The sequence below is a fragment of the Bemisia tabaci genome, chromosome 1 (genome assembly GCF_918797505.1).
Source record: "Bemisia tabaci chromosome 1, PGI_BMITA_v3".
Classification (NCBI taxonomy): Eukaryota; Metazoa; Arthropoda; class Insecta; order Hemiptera; family Aleyrodidae; genus Bemisia; species Bemisia tabaci.
Genome location: NC_092793.1, coordinates 67,331,975 through 67,349,359, shown reverse-complemented (window position 1 = coordinate 67,349,359; position 17,385 = coordinate 67,331,975). Strand labels below are relative to the sequence as shown.

At 34.3% G+C, this 17,385-nt stretch overlaps 2 protein-coding genes across 2 annotated transcripts; one reads left to right on the top strand and one right to left on the bottom strand.

Annotated features, from left to right (window-relative positions):
• Positions 1-707: 707 nt before the first annotated feature.
• Positions 708-4,770, bottom strand: LOC109031606 (uncharacterized). The gene is made up of 2 exons (XM_019043198.2): positions 4,349-4,770; positions 708-3,839 (listed from the first exon to the last, which is right to left on the bottom strand). Exons 1-2 carry the CDS (start codon positions 4,420-4,422, stop codon positions 3,362-3,364), a joined length of 552 nt encoding a protein of 183 aa, XP_018898743.2. The 5' UTR covers positions 4,423-4,770; the 3' UTR covers positions 708-3,361.
• Positions 4,771-4,852: 82 nt separating this feature from the next.
• On the top strand, positions 4,853-17,302 carry LOC109031604 (malectin). The gene is made up of 4 exons (XM_019043196.2): positions 4,853-5,335; positions 7,755-7,937; positions 8,755-8,812; positions 9,376-17,302. Exons 1-4 carry the CDS (start codon positions 4,973-4,975, stop codon positions 9,582-9,584), a joined length of 813 nt encoding a protein of 270 aa, XP_018898741.1. The 5' UTR covers positions 4,853-4,972; the 3' UTR covers positions 9,585-17,302.
• The last annotated feature ends 83 nt before the right edge of the window (positions 17,303-17,385 follow it).

The window sequence follows — 17,385 nt, the reverse complement described above, 5'->3', positions numbered from 1 at the left end:
ATTTATTGTTCAGAGGACCTTTGTTACGGCTTTATGCTATATAAGCGGTTTGGAGGACGCAAGGCCCTAATGTGCAGATTTTTCTATTCCGAGAAGTACGTGTTTAAAGTTTCAACATTATATTGGCAGAATTATGGCAGAAAGAAAGTTAAAACTGACTTTTTGATACTTAAAAATTGGAATTTGGGAGCGAATTTTTCATAGAATAGGCATTAGGTACAAGACTAGTATTAAGTACTTGAAATTATTAATATCTCATTTTTTCAAGGATTGTACTTATGCGCCCTTCAAGCCCCTCATATGATGTACCTAAAATGAACTCTTCTAAGATCCAGTGTGCCTACCTAGTTAAATTAAAGTTCCCAGATATGACTATTTTCTCTACAATTTTGGGCATGACCAGTAAAATTTAATGGCTCAGATATTGGAATCTGGCACAAGTTTAAAGTACACACATGATTCCCATGTTAGTGCTGAGTTGAAAAAAAAAATTATTTCTGTGCTGAGTACAGCATTTATGATGGAGTTCGATGAAAGGGCCTTGAAGGTGGAGATAAAGACAAGAAGTGGGGTGACTGAAAATGTAGGTATACCTACTGTACCTGTCTTAAAAGGGTTCATTTTACATCATGTCAATCATCAGACAATACTTATTGGAAGAAATAAGAGGTTATTGATAGCTAAAATAAAAATATTCAAAACTCTAATTGTGGCACATTGCAAATTTCAGTTCGAACAATGATTTATTTTTTCCAAGGAAAAGTAAAAGAGTTTCCCACAAAGATTTCTTTTTTCAAATAAAAATTAAACAGGAGTTTCCCACAAGTTTCTTTTTACAAAGGAAAACTAAACAGAAGTTTTCCACAAGATTTCTTTTATAAAAATAAAACTGGAGTTTATTTTTGAAGTTGCAATAAGGATACCCACACATTTTTCGACTTGAGCCATCAAATGCCTGCGAGGACAAAAAAAAAGGAGGGAAAAAAACCAAGTACTAACGATCAGGTATCCTTCCAAAAATTAAAATACAACAAAAAATCCGTATTATCACAGACCGAGATACGTGGTTTTTACTCCATCATTCACATGTATATTGATGGTATATCGGACAAAAATGAAAACTGAAATTCGACCATTTGACTAGGTACCTAAGTAAATCCATTATCATAAAATCTGGTGTTGCACAGGGTATATATGCATGTAGGCAAGCAAAGTCAAAACGCTCTGCATATCTCATAGAAAAAAAAAGGAGAAAACTGATAATTACACACTGGTAAACCCCTTGTAGGTATATCTACATTTCATATTATATAGAGAAAAAGCTTGGACAACTTTATCTTGCTAACTGCCAAGACTAAACGTCGCATTTGAACATTCCAACATTGTTGAACTTCCTCTGATGAAAATAGAATCTGAGGAAAAATTGTGACAGATTTCTTTTGAAATTCTCAAACAGTTTTATCCATGATAAATTCATTTTATATGAATTGTTCATAAGAAATTTCAAAATTTATTAAAGAACATTTATATTCTATCAAAGGAAATTTGACAACATTAGAATAATCAAATGAGTTCACTAGTCAGCAAGATAGAATTGTCAGTTTATTTCTCCTCTATTATCAAATGCATTCTGTTTATTCTCTATTATGCTTAGGTCTTATCAGAAGGCCAATTATCAAAAGTTAAAAGCAGCATTAAAGCTTTTAAGCGGTTAATGTGATATGTTGCATGGTTAAAATACGTCTGAGTATGTCTAGTGTTGTCGTCTCAATGCAATTTCCAGAGACAATAGACTCTGTTTGACACTAGAGTTCATAATCAAATAACTTATACTTTATTGAGGGACATTTGGTCACGTTGAAATGATTATGCAGCTCTTTTATTTAGCAAAGCAGAATATAGTTAAAAAATTTATACATTCAACTTTGAAATTCTAATGAAAACATCCTTTTCACTTAAAAAAGTAAGAATCTCAGCTGTGTAGAAACAACAGAAGTGTCTTTACTAGCTTTTGAAGATTACCTACTTAAATACTGTGATACAACATTCTTAAAGATTTGTAAGTAATAAATCTTCAATCTTGGAGAAAGACTAAGTACATTAGATTGGAACAGTGGAGCATCTGTTGCAATATTAGGTACACTTGAAATCTTGCTTGTTGGCTACCTAATCATTTTTTTCTAATGCAAGGAATATGCTGTCGTGAAATGAAAAGTTAATTGTTGCAATATAACAGAACTTCACCGATAAGTATGAAAACTACGGGGCAAGATAAGAAAACCATTTCATTGAGGATGAATGTTAACAACAAATCTTTATGATGTTTGTCTTACGTTTAAAACATCATTTTTCAAACTTTTTTGCCGACAGATCTCTTAAAGGATTTGTGGGATGGACCGCAGAACTCCTGCAGAATTCAGGTTTTACTTTTTGGTAAAGATTAGTCTCCTCTGCCTTTTTACGTTTTTAATAAAATTAAACAGGACAAAATTCTCAAGTACTTGAAAGTTCAAGTAAAAAAAAAAAAAAAAGAAGAGATAAATTGGAAGAAGGCTATAATCACAGATATGCCTTCTTTTGGGCTGAAAAAGGCATAAGCAGTGCCTAAGAGTTCTCTATGCAGTAGCTGCTTTGCTACAAAAGTTGCTTGACAATTCGTTCAAAAGCCAATAGAAGATAATTGCAAGGATTGAGTGATAGGGCCTTGCAAATAAAAGTTGTCATAGGTGTCGTCAAATAAGTTGGCCATTGTTTACTTTTGGTCTGCGAGCACAGACAACAAATTTAGGCCTCTGTACAGACCGTTGTTCGCCACTATCTATCTTAAAAACATCCGTGTCATGATCCTATCGTAAAAAAACTACTCATCAATTATGATCTGCGACTTTAGTGTGGTCGTAATTTCTGAGTGGCTAAAAATTAAAATGTTACAAGGTTTGAAGGTATTAAAAAACCTACCCAAGCTTGTGTTCTTGCTTCTGCGAGAGTTAGATGTTTTCATTTGGATAGCAGTGACGCGAAAATGCCTGCAAACCGAAAGTAAACAATGGCCAACTTATCTGACGACACCTCTACTTGTTGCCTTAGTCTAGTGGACAATCTTTATTTCTCTCTGGTTCAACATTAAAAAAATTTCCTTTGCAATGGTTTCTAAAAATGTCCTGTCAAAAAATTAACTAAGCGCATTTTTCAATTCAGTATCTCTTCGAAAATGAAATAAAATTTGCACAATAGCAAAGCAATACTTGCAATATAGAACAGAGTTTTCTAAGTTTGGTGGCTATAAACATAGCATAAAAGTATAGTTTATGCCTGAGTAGTTTCTAGGGTAAAATTAAATTCTTCTCCCTTTTAATACTAATCACTTTTTCCATTTTTGTTGATTATACATTTTCATTACTTTCTTGCCGGGAGTTAGAGTTTGGCTTAGGCCAGGTCTTTTCCTTTTAATACTAGTCATAATGGTATCGTCTTCGCCCAGGGGTTCACCCACAGAAGACTCATCTGGAACAACCTGGCTTACGGCTTTATCTCCTATTTCTCCTGCCTCACTTACAGATGATAATTCTACATCTGAGTCATGAGCAAACTTGCAGTTGTGACCAAACCTGCACCTACCCTTACGATACATCCAGCATATTGATTTTCCATTGATGGCTTTTATTTCAGCTTTGCTTGGAATCATTTTCACATGCTTTTCTAGGATTGCACTCTTCGAATCTTCCGCCTCTCGGTATGGGTTCGAAAAAACAGAGTTCTTCACCCAAGATGTACTTGAGGAGTTGACGACAAAATCTGGTTTTGGCAGCATGATTTTTTCTACAGCATCATTCTTTGATCTGCAAAAATAACGGGGATTAGGTTATTAAAATAAACAAAACAAATTAATGGTCGTTGAAATAATGAGCAGATGATGAGAAAAAAGTAATCTATTAAACATTGAATTCCCGGGAAGCGTAAGTAATGGAACGTTTGTAAGTAGGTTCGACAAAAGGGAGGCCCAAAAAAAAAAAGACTTACTAATAGTTCCACCGAACCTGAGAGAAATAGAACAAAAGAGAATGCAGCTTAAGAATATTGATTAAAAACACCGACTATAGGTGCTTCTATACTTTAGGGTATACTTAGACCTTAGGCACGTATTTAGGTAAAATGGTGATTTCAAAAATCATTTTTATGAAAATTGCATTCCTTGAACTTCTCACCAAAAGGTGAGGTGTAAAAGGGTAAGGTATCATATGTTGCTACAAGAAATTAATGTTTGATGTAATTGTAATAATGATGTATTATTTAATGTTGATAATTGTACATACTTTCCATTATATCTAGATAAGAAGAAATTACTCACGATTTAGCAGAGACATTGGAATCTGAATCCTCGCTTTCAGAGTCACTTCCATAATCAGCAACAAGCGAAGCCATTGATGATAGGGTAAGTCGTAGATGACAGCCTTAAAAATACATGGTGCCACAATTTTTCAGCTGTCTTTTAATGGAACTGACAAGCGGTCTCATTCATAAAAACACTGAAAAAAAAACTTCTAGCTCATACAAGAACACTGGCAGAAAATTACAGAAGACCCTGATTTGGGTCTCGAAATTCTACTGTGTGCTTGTCACGGACGTAATAAACTGAGAGAGAAAAATTATTTAAGTTCGAAATCCTTCCCAAGACATGTTCACACGGAGAAAATCGAGAAGTTAATCCAATCTACTCTGACAATAAAATCCAGAGACAAGTTGAGACAGACAAGAGCACTAGCACAACCGTATCATCATATAAACAATTCTTATTGATAAGAATTTAAGGTTAGAGACCACCAACGGTGCGCGGCCACGAAAATCAACTTGCATCTGTTCTGATCTTCAATTATTTGTTGATGTGGGTTTTTTCCAGCGAAGTTCGCTGATAAAGTATGTACTTAAATAAATTAAATTCATGTGCCGATAAAAGAAACTAACCCTGCCAAAAATGGACTCTAACTTAAGCTTAGTGAATTATTTCATATATCCGTTAATACTTCTAATTACCTCTATATCAGAGTGTGCTAAGTTCGGTGAGGTGATCTATGCGGTGAATGCCGGTGGAGACTCCCACGTAGATATTTTCGGCATTGAATACGATAGGGATCCACTACATAATAAAGTTGGAACTGCCTCCGACTATGGGAAGCAGTTGATCATCGGAAGGGTTCCTCAGAATGACCAGATATTGTACCAGACTGAGAGGTATCATCATAGCACTTTTGGCTACGACATACCCATTGAAGAGGATGGTCAATACGTCATGGTTCTTAAATTCTGTGAAGTTTACTTCAATGCACCCAATATGAAAGTGAGTACTCTCTCATTCTCTATTTTTAGTTATGGCCTCAATATCAACCTTGGCTTTATCCGAAGCAAATTCTATCAATTTAACTCTTTAGTCCACCTGCGATCAGACTGCTGCATGATGCATTGCTTTGATAATGTAAAAAATCAAGGCGGACCCCTAGTTTTTTAACCGAAGCATGATTATTCTCTCCATTCTTTAGTTCAAAAAGTCAATTGCATTCGAAGAAAGCTACTAAGTCTGAGAAAATAAATTTAAGATTTGTCTTCAAAAAGCACATCACACTCAATCAAAAGTCAGGTTTGACTCCTTATAATTTTGGTTCAAAAACTGATGAATTAGAGGAAAGGCTATCAAATGGATAGAAAATTATTTGAGTGATTGAAGACAACAGGTGAAATGGGGCCAAGAGCTATCAGAGGTATTGTGTGTTGAATTGGGAGTACCACTAGGAAGCCAGTTAGGACCGTTATTGTTCCTGTTAAAAGGAAGTGGTGAAGGAATCTGAACTGAGCCCATTTGCGGATGACACGCATACATATATTTCTTATATATATGACAGAAAATGAATGACACACATATTCGTGATCTACGACTCGAGATCGGTGCTCTTTACATGGTCCCATGACTAGGTTCCACCATGAGGGAGAACGTAATAGTGTATTTTTCTTTCGGAAAATACATTAAAAACATACTGATAGAATAAGTATAGGAGTAGGTAAGATAAGTTTTGTTATGGAGAATAAAGGATTTTATAGGGAAATATAGGAAACTAATTTATAACTCACTGGTTGGATCAAAGTTAAATTATTGTGTGTCATCACTTGGTAAAGCAAATGGAAAGGAGATTAAGGCGTTTCAAAAAGGGCAAAATTCAGCCATGAGGCATATATTAGGATGTGATAGGGACTGTAATATCTTGAAAATGTTGAAAAGCTTAGGGTGGTTATGCATAGGACAGCTAATTAAAGTTAGGATCTTTGTAATACTTTTTAAGATGCGGAAAGGGGTGATAAATTTGGTAGATAAAGATATTATAGAAATAGTGGATAGGAGGGTAGGGAGAAGAGTGGAGGTCAAGTTTATTGAGGATAAATTAGTTGATAGGATGTTATTCTTTAAAGGAAAGAGGGAGTAAGTGTTGTTTGGTTGTCACAATTGGGAACAATTGGATATTAATGGTTTCAAGAAAATGGTAGTTAGGGAAGGGGTTAGGGCTCAGGAAGCTAATTGAGGTGATGGAGAGTTGTTACCCAAATGTTACAGGTGGAAGGAATTTGGATTGTAAAATTGGTTAGGGCAATTAGGGAAGGTAGGCTGGAATTGAATGGGATTAGCCCTTGAGGGCTATTTGAAGTGTCAAAAAAAAAAAAAAAAAAAAAAAAAAAAAAAAAAAAAAGTACACTGGTTTGCTGCGGTACACTGCTTGTATGGACATGAGATCTAGGTGATGAATTGCAGACAATGTTCAAAATATTATTGTAAGGGAGAGGGCTGTGCCCGGGTGGTAGGTTGGCAGAGCAGGGTTAACAGGCGGGACGCCAGATGCTGGAGAAAAACTGCTTTATCGCACCAAATCATAGACTTAGACTTAGACTGCTACGCTTTTGCCCTTGCGGCAACCTCTGACCTCTTCTGTACTTTATTTCAGTAATCAAAGTAAATTTACAACTTTGCTTCCTTTGCTTCCTACTGTCGAAGCTTGAAATTGAACTAGAGCGGACTCATCGTATGTTGAGACAAATATCAATCTCTGATCACCTCCGAATTAGCACTACTCAACAGGTTAATACATGCAGTCAGATGGCACCACTGATGAGTGGTGACCTAAACAATACTTGACATTTGTCTCAAGGTACGATGAGTCCGCCCTACTCTTGTGTAGGATTGCAGGCTTAACTCGTAGCGCCCATAAGTACTTGAGATTTGTGTTAAGCGCTGACACATGATTCACTGGGAATTTCCCAGTACTGGACAAGAAGGACAATGTCAAAATCAAACCATGAGTTTGCTAGAATCGCTCTCCAAAATGCCGTATTGCATTGGTACTCAAACAAATGGCCTCAAACACTATTAACAAGTCAGCTTCAAGACTGGAGGTCTGATGACGTCGGAGCTACACAATAATAAGACTGATGTTAGGTTTGGTTTCAAGCAGAGCCTGATGTTTTTAATACTTCAGAATTGTTGAGAATTTTGGAGGATAGAAGTAGGCCGATTTCAGCACTGATGGGCTAATATTCTTGGTTCCTTTTTTTGGTCCCAGTCTGTCCCTGTACATTTTATGTACAAATTGTGAAATCTTATAAATAAATGTAAATTTTTGCTGATAAGCTCACCATTCTTTAACTCAGTCTTGTTAGAAATTTGTAATATTTGTCGAGGTATTATTATAATAAGTCTCATTTTTATTTGTTTCTAGGTTTTTGATGTAGTTCTTAATGGTGATCATATGATCATATCTGATCTAGACATCTTCGACAAAGTTGGTCGGGGCAGTGCTCACGATGAATATGTAGTTTTTAATGTCGTTCAAGGAAAACTTTTTTACAATGAGGAAGAATCGGACATCAGTGGAGGAAAAATTCGTGTTGAATTCATCAAGGTATTTAAATAGCTAGATTTTCATTTTGTCTATTGAGTCTAAAAAAACCTTACAAGAAGAAAGAGATTCATAGGGCATCGGTTTGTCATCTCAGAGTTAAACAGAAGCATCAAAAGTGTATTGTTTTTAATAAATACTACAAGCTTGCTTTTAATTAGTGAAGATTACTGCAATCTTGCTTAATTTTAGTGAAGATAAATGCAAGCTCTTTAAGTTTTTGGGGGAAACAACTGTGACTGCACAACATAATAGTGCTTACACTGCAACTTTAGGATTGCAGAAACGGGCGCTTAAGTACTGAAGAAGAAAATGCACCCTTACTCAGCGTATATGAGCTCTACAGTGAAATAGAGTGTCTAACTCTTGGGAAAAATTGGGGATAGTCTGAATTCAAATAGAACCCATTCCAAAATTGATACTTAATCACCAATAGAGAATTTTCAGGTGTCTGAACTTTGATGAATTTCGTGTTTAAGTGGAAACTACTGAGTGAACTGAACACAAAGATATCCTTGGTTCATGAATTGAACAATTATTGGAGAAGATATGACAAAATAATCTAATCTGCCAAAATATGTGTGTTTAAATGGGAAATGCAGCCAGATGACGTCACTAGGCGGTGCATTGTCTCACTTTTAAATCTATTTTTATACTGTTTCTCATATCAGAAAGAAACTACAAAAAATACTGTGAAATCAGCTCCTTGAGCACTTGTAGATGGAGCATTAAAAATTTTGCCTGCAAATTCTCCATTCTCAAGAAGCATTTAAATGTTTTAATGCAAATAATCTTTATTACAACCTTTTTTGCCCACTAGGGTTATCGAGACAATCCAAAAATCAATGCTATTCTGGTGATCAAAGGAAAACTAGAAGGTAAATATGCTCCTATTTTCTCCTTAATTTTGCCATTCCATTTTACCTGAGTTAGTCAGAGCCATAGGGGCACCAGTGTATCGCGCTGCATCTGACAATTTTTATTTCTTACACATGAACTATTGCATATCTTTTTTTTTTTATAAATGTCAGGATGTCTTCTTTGAGATGTCATGAAACTCTTTAATTTCAAGACCCCAATCATTTTTTGTAGGAAAATTATTTGTTCGATGAAATTTTGCAGCATTACAATGTTATCATATTTCTGTGACTGACTTCCTAATTTATCTTAACCTTAAATTTTTTAACTCATGCCCACAGAAACACTTTGAAAGTAAAAAGTTCATATTAGAGGTATCTTCTTGTGACCAAACAGAATTCTTTGCAGTGGACATGAAAGACGATTAATATTGAATTCTAATTCCATACCTCCTTAACTTTTTGGCATTATTACCATGTTTACTGTAAATCTCATTTCAAAATGAATGTTTTAAGTTCAAAATGAATGCTTCAAAGGTTTTCATTTACTAATGTGAGATGGGTTTTTTCTCCTCTCCCCTCAGATATACCAAAACTACCTCCTCTACAAACCGAAGACGAATGGCGTCGAGAAGAGGTTGAAGAAGTTCCTGTACCGCCAACGTCCAAACGAAGACCCAGTGGGCCAAAAACTCCTGACCCGTATACACTGGACGATTCCTCTATCATGCTCCCCGTTTTTATAGCCATCGGAGCATTTATACCCATGTTATTCTGTCTTTGCAAGTTATGATCATCAGTGCTGTGCTGTACTGTGAGTCCAAAATCTTGATTATTTTCTACCATTGGGGCTGTTAATATTTTGTGTTCGATCCTTGCATCTTATGCTACCTTAACCTACACAGTCTTCGACGGTGCTAGTCTGCAAAATCAGTTGAAATTTCTAGAGGAGACTGCATACTAGTTACAAATTGTAGTAATTTCCCTCTGCATTTTAACAAAAATATTTTGCAGCATTTTTCAAAGAGCCCTTGACTTTTTCATTGATCTGATTTAATAGAGGATGGCCCAATCCACTCTTCCAATCTCAAACTTTACATCAAGATTTCTTGAGCCACAAAGATTTTTTACATATTCATCATGGATCGTGGAGTTTTAACAGATAGTGAAGTGCAATATAAAGGGGGGCTATTTTAACTTTTCAAGGACCATATTAAGCCCAGGATTGCTTTTTTTAAAGGACTATTTCATGCTTTAGTCACCAAAAAAAGCTGATCTCGTAAGTGCAAAATAAAAGGCTCTCCCAGCAAAAAGTAAAGAATGTTTCTCGTGCAAGGCGGGGGTTTCTTTCATGTAAATTAAGGAAAATCTCAGAGGTCTCTTTTAATTAGTTTATGGCTTAAATGAGTCATGTTAAAAATATTGTGGCTTTTCCAAGAGTCACCAAAGAAGTAGGTTTCTCCATTTTATATCCTCTAAACTAGGGAAGATAAATCAAATCAGTAAAGTAGTTTGTACACGGTGGGTGCACCTCAGCTTTAAAACAAGTTAAAGATTAAATTCATTCAGAGATAAATACAAATATGTTGGGACAGCTTACTGTATGGAAGGTAGGCACATGGTGCCTACCTTCACGTGCTCCAGCAGATGGCAACAAAGTTTCCCAATTTTATCTGTGAAAGCATGAGTGATGAAGGTAAACCAAGTCGAATTTACTTTGATCTTCATATGCCCAGCTAAAATTTTCATCGACCAGTGGGTCAGAAATCTCAATCCAGTATAATGAATTGAAGCTGAGAATATGCGAGTCAAAGTAAATTCAACTCTGTTTGCGTTTCATAAAAAAATTTGCTGTGATCTGCTTGTGTACGGGTGCAAGGGTACAGAAACCTTGTAATGATTGTGCAATAATGATGAAAACATGGGATCCTGCATTTATGTGAAAATTGTATATCTCTTCAAAAATCAAGTCAAAATTTGCATGTTTTTTTGCAGAATTCCGCCAATTGAATTGGTCATTTTTCCAATGACCAGGGATGAAAATGCAAGAAAAACAGTTACATAAAATGTTATTAATTGACCTGTTTTAAATCTTAGATTAAGTAATAATGTGAATAGTCAATTAAATGTTTTAATATTTTGGATTTATGAGATTTGGAACAGATCAACTTTAATGGGTTTTTTTGTATGTTTTTCTTGTATTTTAATTTTGGCGCTCAAATATTTTTGAGGATGACTGATTCTATTAGGAATAAGGACCAGAAAAAGGTCATTGCTTCAAACATTTTGGGGAAAAGGGGATATTGAAAATGGGAAGGCCACTTCAAATTTTCTTATTTTGAAAAATATAAAATAGGGAATTTTTTCTTTTTGGATGCCCCTCAAACGATAGTGAAATACTGTCCTGTTAAAGGGAAATAACAAATAAGCTTCCAAATGTATCCAAATTTCTTGCAATGAAATATTTATGTTTAAGAAAACTTACAAATTTAGTTTCTTCAGACTTTGAGATACAATAGATTCAATTGCGAATGCAATGCTTTAAAACATCCAAAGAAAAAAGTGTGTAAGTATTCCAAAAATATAAAATGTTTTGGGCGTTTGTGAACAGCTGGACGTTCAAACGGTTTTTTCCTTGGGGCATCAAAATAGTGAGCTTCTTTTAGTGTCTCATGCTATTAAATCAGAGGCTAAATACGTGTATCAAGTCGAAAATGCAGTAATTTGAAAGTTATGAATTTTCCAAGTTCGGACATGCATGTTGCCTTGTTTGAAACATTACACAGATCATGATCATCCTGACAGACCTCACAGGTGTGTTCAGAATTTTTTTTGCATGGTTCTCTTTTACGCATCAACGATGAAGTTTGAAACGATAATCTGAATGTGCAGACCAGTAGAATGATATTTTTGGTGTACTTACTTAGATGTCTTTCAACAAATGTTGAGGTATGTTGAGAGCTAGGTCTCTAAATCTCTCTGTATACAGTTTGCTCTAGACTCCTGAGATGGAATATTTGTTTTGCTCCTTGAAACTAACAGCATTCACAACATCTTGAAATAATAATTGATGCCTTTAAGTATTATGGAAGTATGTTCATTGACAAGAAACCTCGGTTCCGAATAAGTCAACCTCATTCTGAACACCGCTCCACAGTATACATTTTAAGCTCCATTTCTGAGTGCAGTGACCAATACTAGTGATGAGTGAAAAATATGAAGGGCTCTTGAGCTTGGTCTTCAAGTTTTGGACAACTATTAATTATCTTTGATTTTTTCATTTTTCTCCTTTATGTAACTTTATTTCTCTCCTACGCTAATGTGGAAAATTTTTTAGTAAAAATGAAGAATGATCATAAATATCTAATACCCACCGTGTTCATATCATCTTCATGACTTCACAAGTATTGTACCTATCAGTAACATCAGTCTTCATGACCTCTTACCATAAAAAATTCAATTTGGAGAAATCTTAAAATTAATTGATCAAAATATTTCGCCTTGAATCATGTTTCGTCAAGGTAAAATGGAGGTCATTACTTAGGCTACTTTTCTGACTCATTTATGAAAGCGCTTACCTGCTTAGGGAAATCAAGGACATATATGTTGTTTCTAAAATAACGCCCGCAGAAGAAAGCCTCTAAAATATCTTCCCTTTTAACAATTCCTAATAACATTTTGCATCCAGTTTGATTGTAAGTTGGCTTTCTAGTCTAATGCAAACATGGTTGATAAAGGAAATGTCCATTCATCCTACTTATTGTTTGAAGTTTCTTGATTCTCATCCCTTATTTTAGCCTGAAAATCGCTTTAAGCTGTAACCAAAAGTCAGGCCTAGCTTTATCATTTTGTAATATCTAAAAACTGAAGAACATACATCTAAGTAGATAAGAATTATGTATTTTTTAAGGGTTGTAGTGTTAAATTTTTGATCTCGCAAATTTATTGTATTTTGAATCCCCCCCCCCCTTTCCCTCTTTTTCTGTTTTGCCTTGAGTCAAGAACTTATAACTGGATTCAGGATTAATGCTCCAATTGATCTCTTTTTTGTGTGTATTGTAAAATCCAAATACACTTCAATTATTTGTAATTTGTTTGACCTCCGCCAGAAACTTTCAAAAGATCACCGCTGTAGAATATGATATATTTTTGAACAGTTTAAGTCCAGAAAAATGGATAATGAAAGTGGGAACTCAATATGTCAAGCTTTTATTTACCCTAGGTAAGTAACATCTCAATCAATCCCTCAATTTTTGAAATGTTGGAAAGAAAAAACCTTAAATTTTTAGCTTCAAGCTGCCAGTATTATTTTCATTGCAAATGTCAGATTCTGTTTCAGCTTCTACTCCTAAATCCTGAATAATCTATGAGCATCTGGTAAAAAAAAGTCACAGCTACCGTTTATAACTTGCATAGTACCATTAATGTGACATAATCCACCATAATAATCAAAGTATTCCTATAGTTAAGTTTCCAGCTTTACGTGATGCTAAAAAAAATATTCCATACGGAGTTGCCTTGTTGATAGTGTGCTATTTTTTGGAACCTCGAATTTTCGTGGCTCTGGGTGTTGAGCTGAGGAAAGTAGGTTCCATCTGTGATCTGATTACAAGAATTATATCTAAGCACAATTAATAAGCCAAAGATTAATGTGTGCAATACTAGCCCTTTTGTCGCATGAAATTTTTGTAGGCAGTATTTAGAGCCGAATCTTGCATCTTTTGAATTTTTGCCATGACATGAAGCAGAAGGAAAAAATCAAAATTAGGTGATATTGTGCGCCTCAGCTAATTTTGAGTCATTTTCTATGCAGATCTGTTTAATTTTTTGTACTTTGAATAGTCATTTTGCTTTACTAAATCCTTAGCTTCATTATTATTGAATCAAGGTATACAGGCTGATTACTTTTCTAAGTTTCTTATTTCGATATATTACTGTCATGCCAATGAGGTGCATTGCTTAAGCCTTTAAACATTGTAAAATCTTCCTCTGATAAGACATAAGTTTTCCGGAAAACCTAACTAATACTTTCCTTTGAGAGAATTTTAGCCAATTTATGGTCATTTTGATTTCCTTAAAATACGAGGGTCATCCAGGAAGTAAGGTCTCCTGTGAATTTGCTTGCAAACTGTTAACACTAGAGAAAAACCAATTATACTGTAGAATTCAGTATCTTTATAGTTTCAATTTAAGCTGGATCACAAGAACGCATAGGAGAGAAATATCCTTGCATCACTGTCACTGTTCTTACCGCCAAATCTCAGGGCATCAAAACTGTCAAGAAGTGGAGGGACAGTTGTGCCAAAAATCAAAGGGGCGATATGAGTTAATCAGTTTTCCTTTAGTTGGTTGTTTACCTGTTTGTCTCCTTATTTACGATGTTTACGATCAGTTTTAATTAAAACCAGTCCAAGCTTTTTGCAAAGTTAATAGGCATTTTGACAGTCATGGTTTTTTCCAATCCAGCAGATTGTGAAATTGATTTGGTGATCTGTTACTTGATTGATAGAAATGTTCAATTTTGTAGAATTCATCGTCGACTCTCAGAAAGCTGTTAGTGAAAATGTTAAAGAAAATGTTAAAGGTGTAATGGATGTGGAAAAAGTACTTAAATAGTGCCAACTATTCAATGACAATCGAACCGAAGTGCACAATGAAGTGCCATCCGACAGGCCACCCTTAATCCACCCTGAGTTGGTAATATGTTTTGAATTATTCATTAAGGAGGATCATCCAATGACAATTGATGAAATTCACGATCGTTTTCCTGAGACTTCGTGGAGTTTGGTACATGAGATTTTTGCAGAAATAAACTTTTATGTACATGCACACACTCGGAAAGCTTCAATTTTTTCATTTTTTTTCTTTTTCAAAGCAGTTTTAAGGCACTCAAATCCAGCGGTGAGAGCAAAGACAGTGACTTGGGAATTTTGCTCTTCTGAGCGTTTTTGTGGTCCAATTTTTATAAACTTGGGCTTAAATTGAAGCTGAAGGTATATTGAATTCAACAGTCAGTTGGTATTTTTCAAGCATCATTTGCGATTAAACTCGCAAGAGACACTTTCGGGATGACCCTCGTGTTACTTAATTTATCTAGGAGTCTACACTTAATTGACTAGAGAAGTTCAAAAGGCAATGATAGTTTGGTCTGAATTGTGCAATTTAAGTTGTTGGATGCAAGTTTTTTGTGGTTTTCTTTTTACTTTCTGAGATATTGTTTAATTTTATATTATTTTTTTTATTTTTTTATTGGCATGGAAAGTAAAAAGAAAAATGAAAAATGAAAGGAAAATAAATAAAAATTTTAATAGTTTTAAACCAAAATTGTTCACCAAATGGAACTATTTTTAGTTGCAATATCAATTTTATTTTTATGTTATTTAATTGTATAATTTTTTTTTCCAAATCATCAAATATTTAAAATTATTCAGAGTAAAAATGAATGTCTGACCAAGTCAAGCTCATTTTTATTGAAAGGAATTTGACGGTAGGTAATATTTAAGTTTGAAAAATATTAGATGAGACAATGTGGTCACAATCACGATTTTCATCTTCTTATTTTCATGATTTCCTTTCTACTCTCTTCTTTCTATTCAAGCACTCTTCTTCTGCCTCACTCCTTATACTAGAGGCCATGGCAGGGCAAGCAAACTTTTTTGTAGCAAAGTCATATTTTCTTCGGAAATCTGTGATAGGAAATCATTATGTATTATAAAATGACCATATCACTCTAGATTTACTATTCCTCATAAAATTTATCTGTTTGGTGAGCCTTGCCTGTTTTTGAAAATCGATATTTATCGTAATATATACTAAAGTTCGCAAGTCCTGGTTGCAATAATTTTCAAATGAATATTCATTTAAAAAATTGCCTTTTTATATTATCTGTTTCTTTGTCCGAGTGGGGTATTGTGGGTTTTATTGTTAAATAGATTTATTGGTAAACATGGTCGTAGGTCTAATATCTAGAATCATTTGTACATTATTATTCAGTATTATTATTAATTTAGACAGTCACATTGATCAGGATATGAATGATACTGTCCTTCTTACTACTGTATATTCGTTATATTCATTAGTTGTCAACAATTTGAATCTGATGAGTATCCAGTTCTTTATGAGAACATTTTTCAGCTTGATCATTTGATTCAGTTCCTGAAAAAATTAACCGGTGTCTGAGGAATTACCGTCAACCCATTAGTCACTGGCATCAAGTTCAATTGGTCAAAAGCAGGATAAACCTTCTAAACCTTCAAAAAAATCCTCCTCAAAAGTAGGTGGATCCTTTGATAGGTCAAAACTTAAAAAAAGATAAACTATAAGGTATACTCTTACTCAGGCATTCTGCAGCAGAGCTTTTTATTTTTCTCCCGGTGGTTTCAGAAATGTATTGAAATGCCTTTTGCATAATAATTAGAATTGTTTTGGAATTACTTTTAACTAAATTCATGAATTAATTATTGAAACAGCAATGTAAATTACTTGAGTCTTTTGTTTGTTTCGGCCACAAATACTTATGTCGGCATATTTTTAGCTGTGCTAGGCCCTCATACTTAGAAAAAATATAAAAAATCTTTTCTTTTCTGATGAACAAGTATTTACTTGGCCAAGTATTTCAAAGGAAGATAATATTTAATCTTTTTGGAGTAGGATTCAGTATATTTCTCAGTTGGTTTTTTCTCCTCTCCTTTTTTTGGAGCAGTCTTTACTTAGCATCTTGCTAAGAAACTCTATTAAACATTTTTCTTTATAAGTACTTCTTTTCTGAAGGCTTTTTTTAAAATCTTCTGAAACTAAGATTGGTCGCAACCAGTACGTTTATTTTTGTTGAACTGCACTCTATCATCTAGACATTGTTTTTTTTAATATGTGAAGTGGCCACAAAAACTTTTTCCGAATTAATTATAAGATTGAATATGAATGAAGCAATGTCTCAGCTCTTAAGGATGCTTCAAAAAGGAGATGAGGTATCAGATTGAATCATATCAATCGACATTTCACCCTGGCATCATGAATGATTAAATAGAGAGGTTGTTTCTTGGATTGTAAATCTGAAAAAAACAGGAGCCTAATGCTTATTCATTATCCAGCTACCTAATAAAATAAGCCTAACGTAACTTGATAAAATGTGTTTTTCGTCATTCTGCGGTTTTCTATTTATTTTTTTGCCACCTCACTCTTCCTATATTTTGTGCAGTAATAAAGTCTTGTGATCCTTTGGAGCTTTATTGCCGAAAATTTCTGGCCTCAAAATGTGTGTTTTAAAATGAGGTTTTCAAATTTTAAGTTAAAATTTATGTTTGTTATTCTTGCTGTTTTCCCCTGCATTATATTTACGTGACTTCTAGCTTAGTTTTCAAACGCTGAAATGTTCGAAGGCATAGTATCTATGTAATATCCAACAAAGTTCCACCGATGATATAAACTAAGAAGAAAACTTATTTTTCCTGTAAATGGTTGTTTGTTGTTTGAGGTATTGTATTTGAAATACAGTTCTTTTTTCATCATAAATATTTTTTCCATTGCTTATTGAAACTGTCACTTATCAGAATAACTTTTTTTCTTAAATGTTTAGACCAAAGAGAACAATAATT

Bases quoted from the DNA above. Each gene is read 5' to 3' on its own strand.
- LOC109031604 (XM_019043196.2), top strand. From the start codon at position 4,973: ATGGACTCTAACTTAAGCTTAGTGAATTATTTCATATATCCGTTAATA. The intron at 7,938-8,754 runs GTATTTAAATAG...TTTGCCCACTAG, and splicing joins TTCGTGTTGAATTCATCAAG to GGTTATCGAGACAATCCAAA. The intron at 8,813-9,375 runs GTAAATATGCTC...CTCTCCCCTCAG, and splicing joins GATCAAAGGAAAACTAGAAG to ATATACCAAAACTACCTCCT.
- LOC109031606 (XM_019043198.2), bottom strand. From the start codon at position 4,422: ATGGCTTCGCTTGTTGCTGATTATGGAAGTGACTCTGAAAGCGAGGAT. The intron at 3,840-4,348 runs GTGAGTAATTTC...TTATTTTTGCAG, and splicing joins TCCAATGTCTCTGCTAAATC to ATCAAAGAATGATGCTGTAG.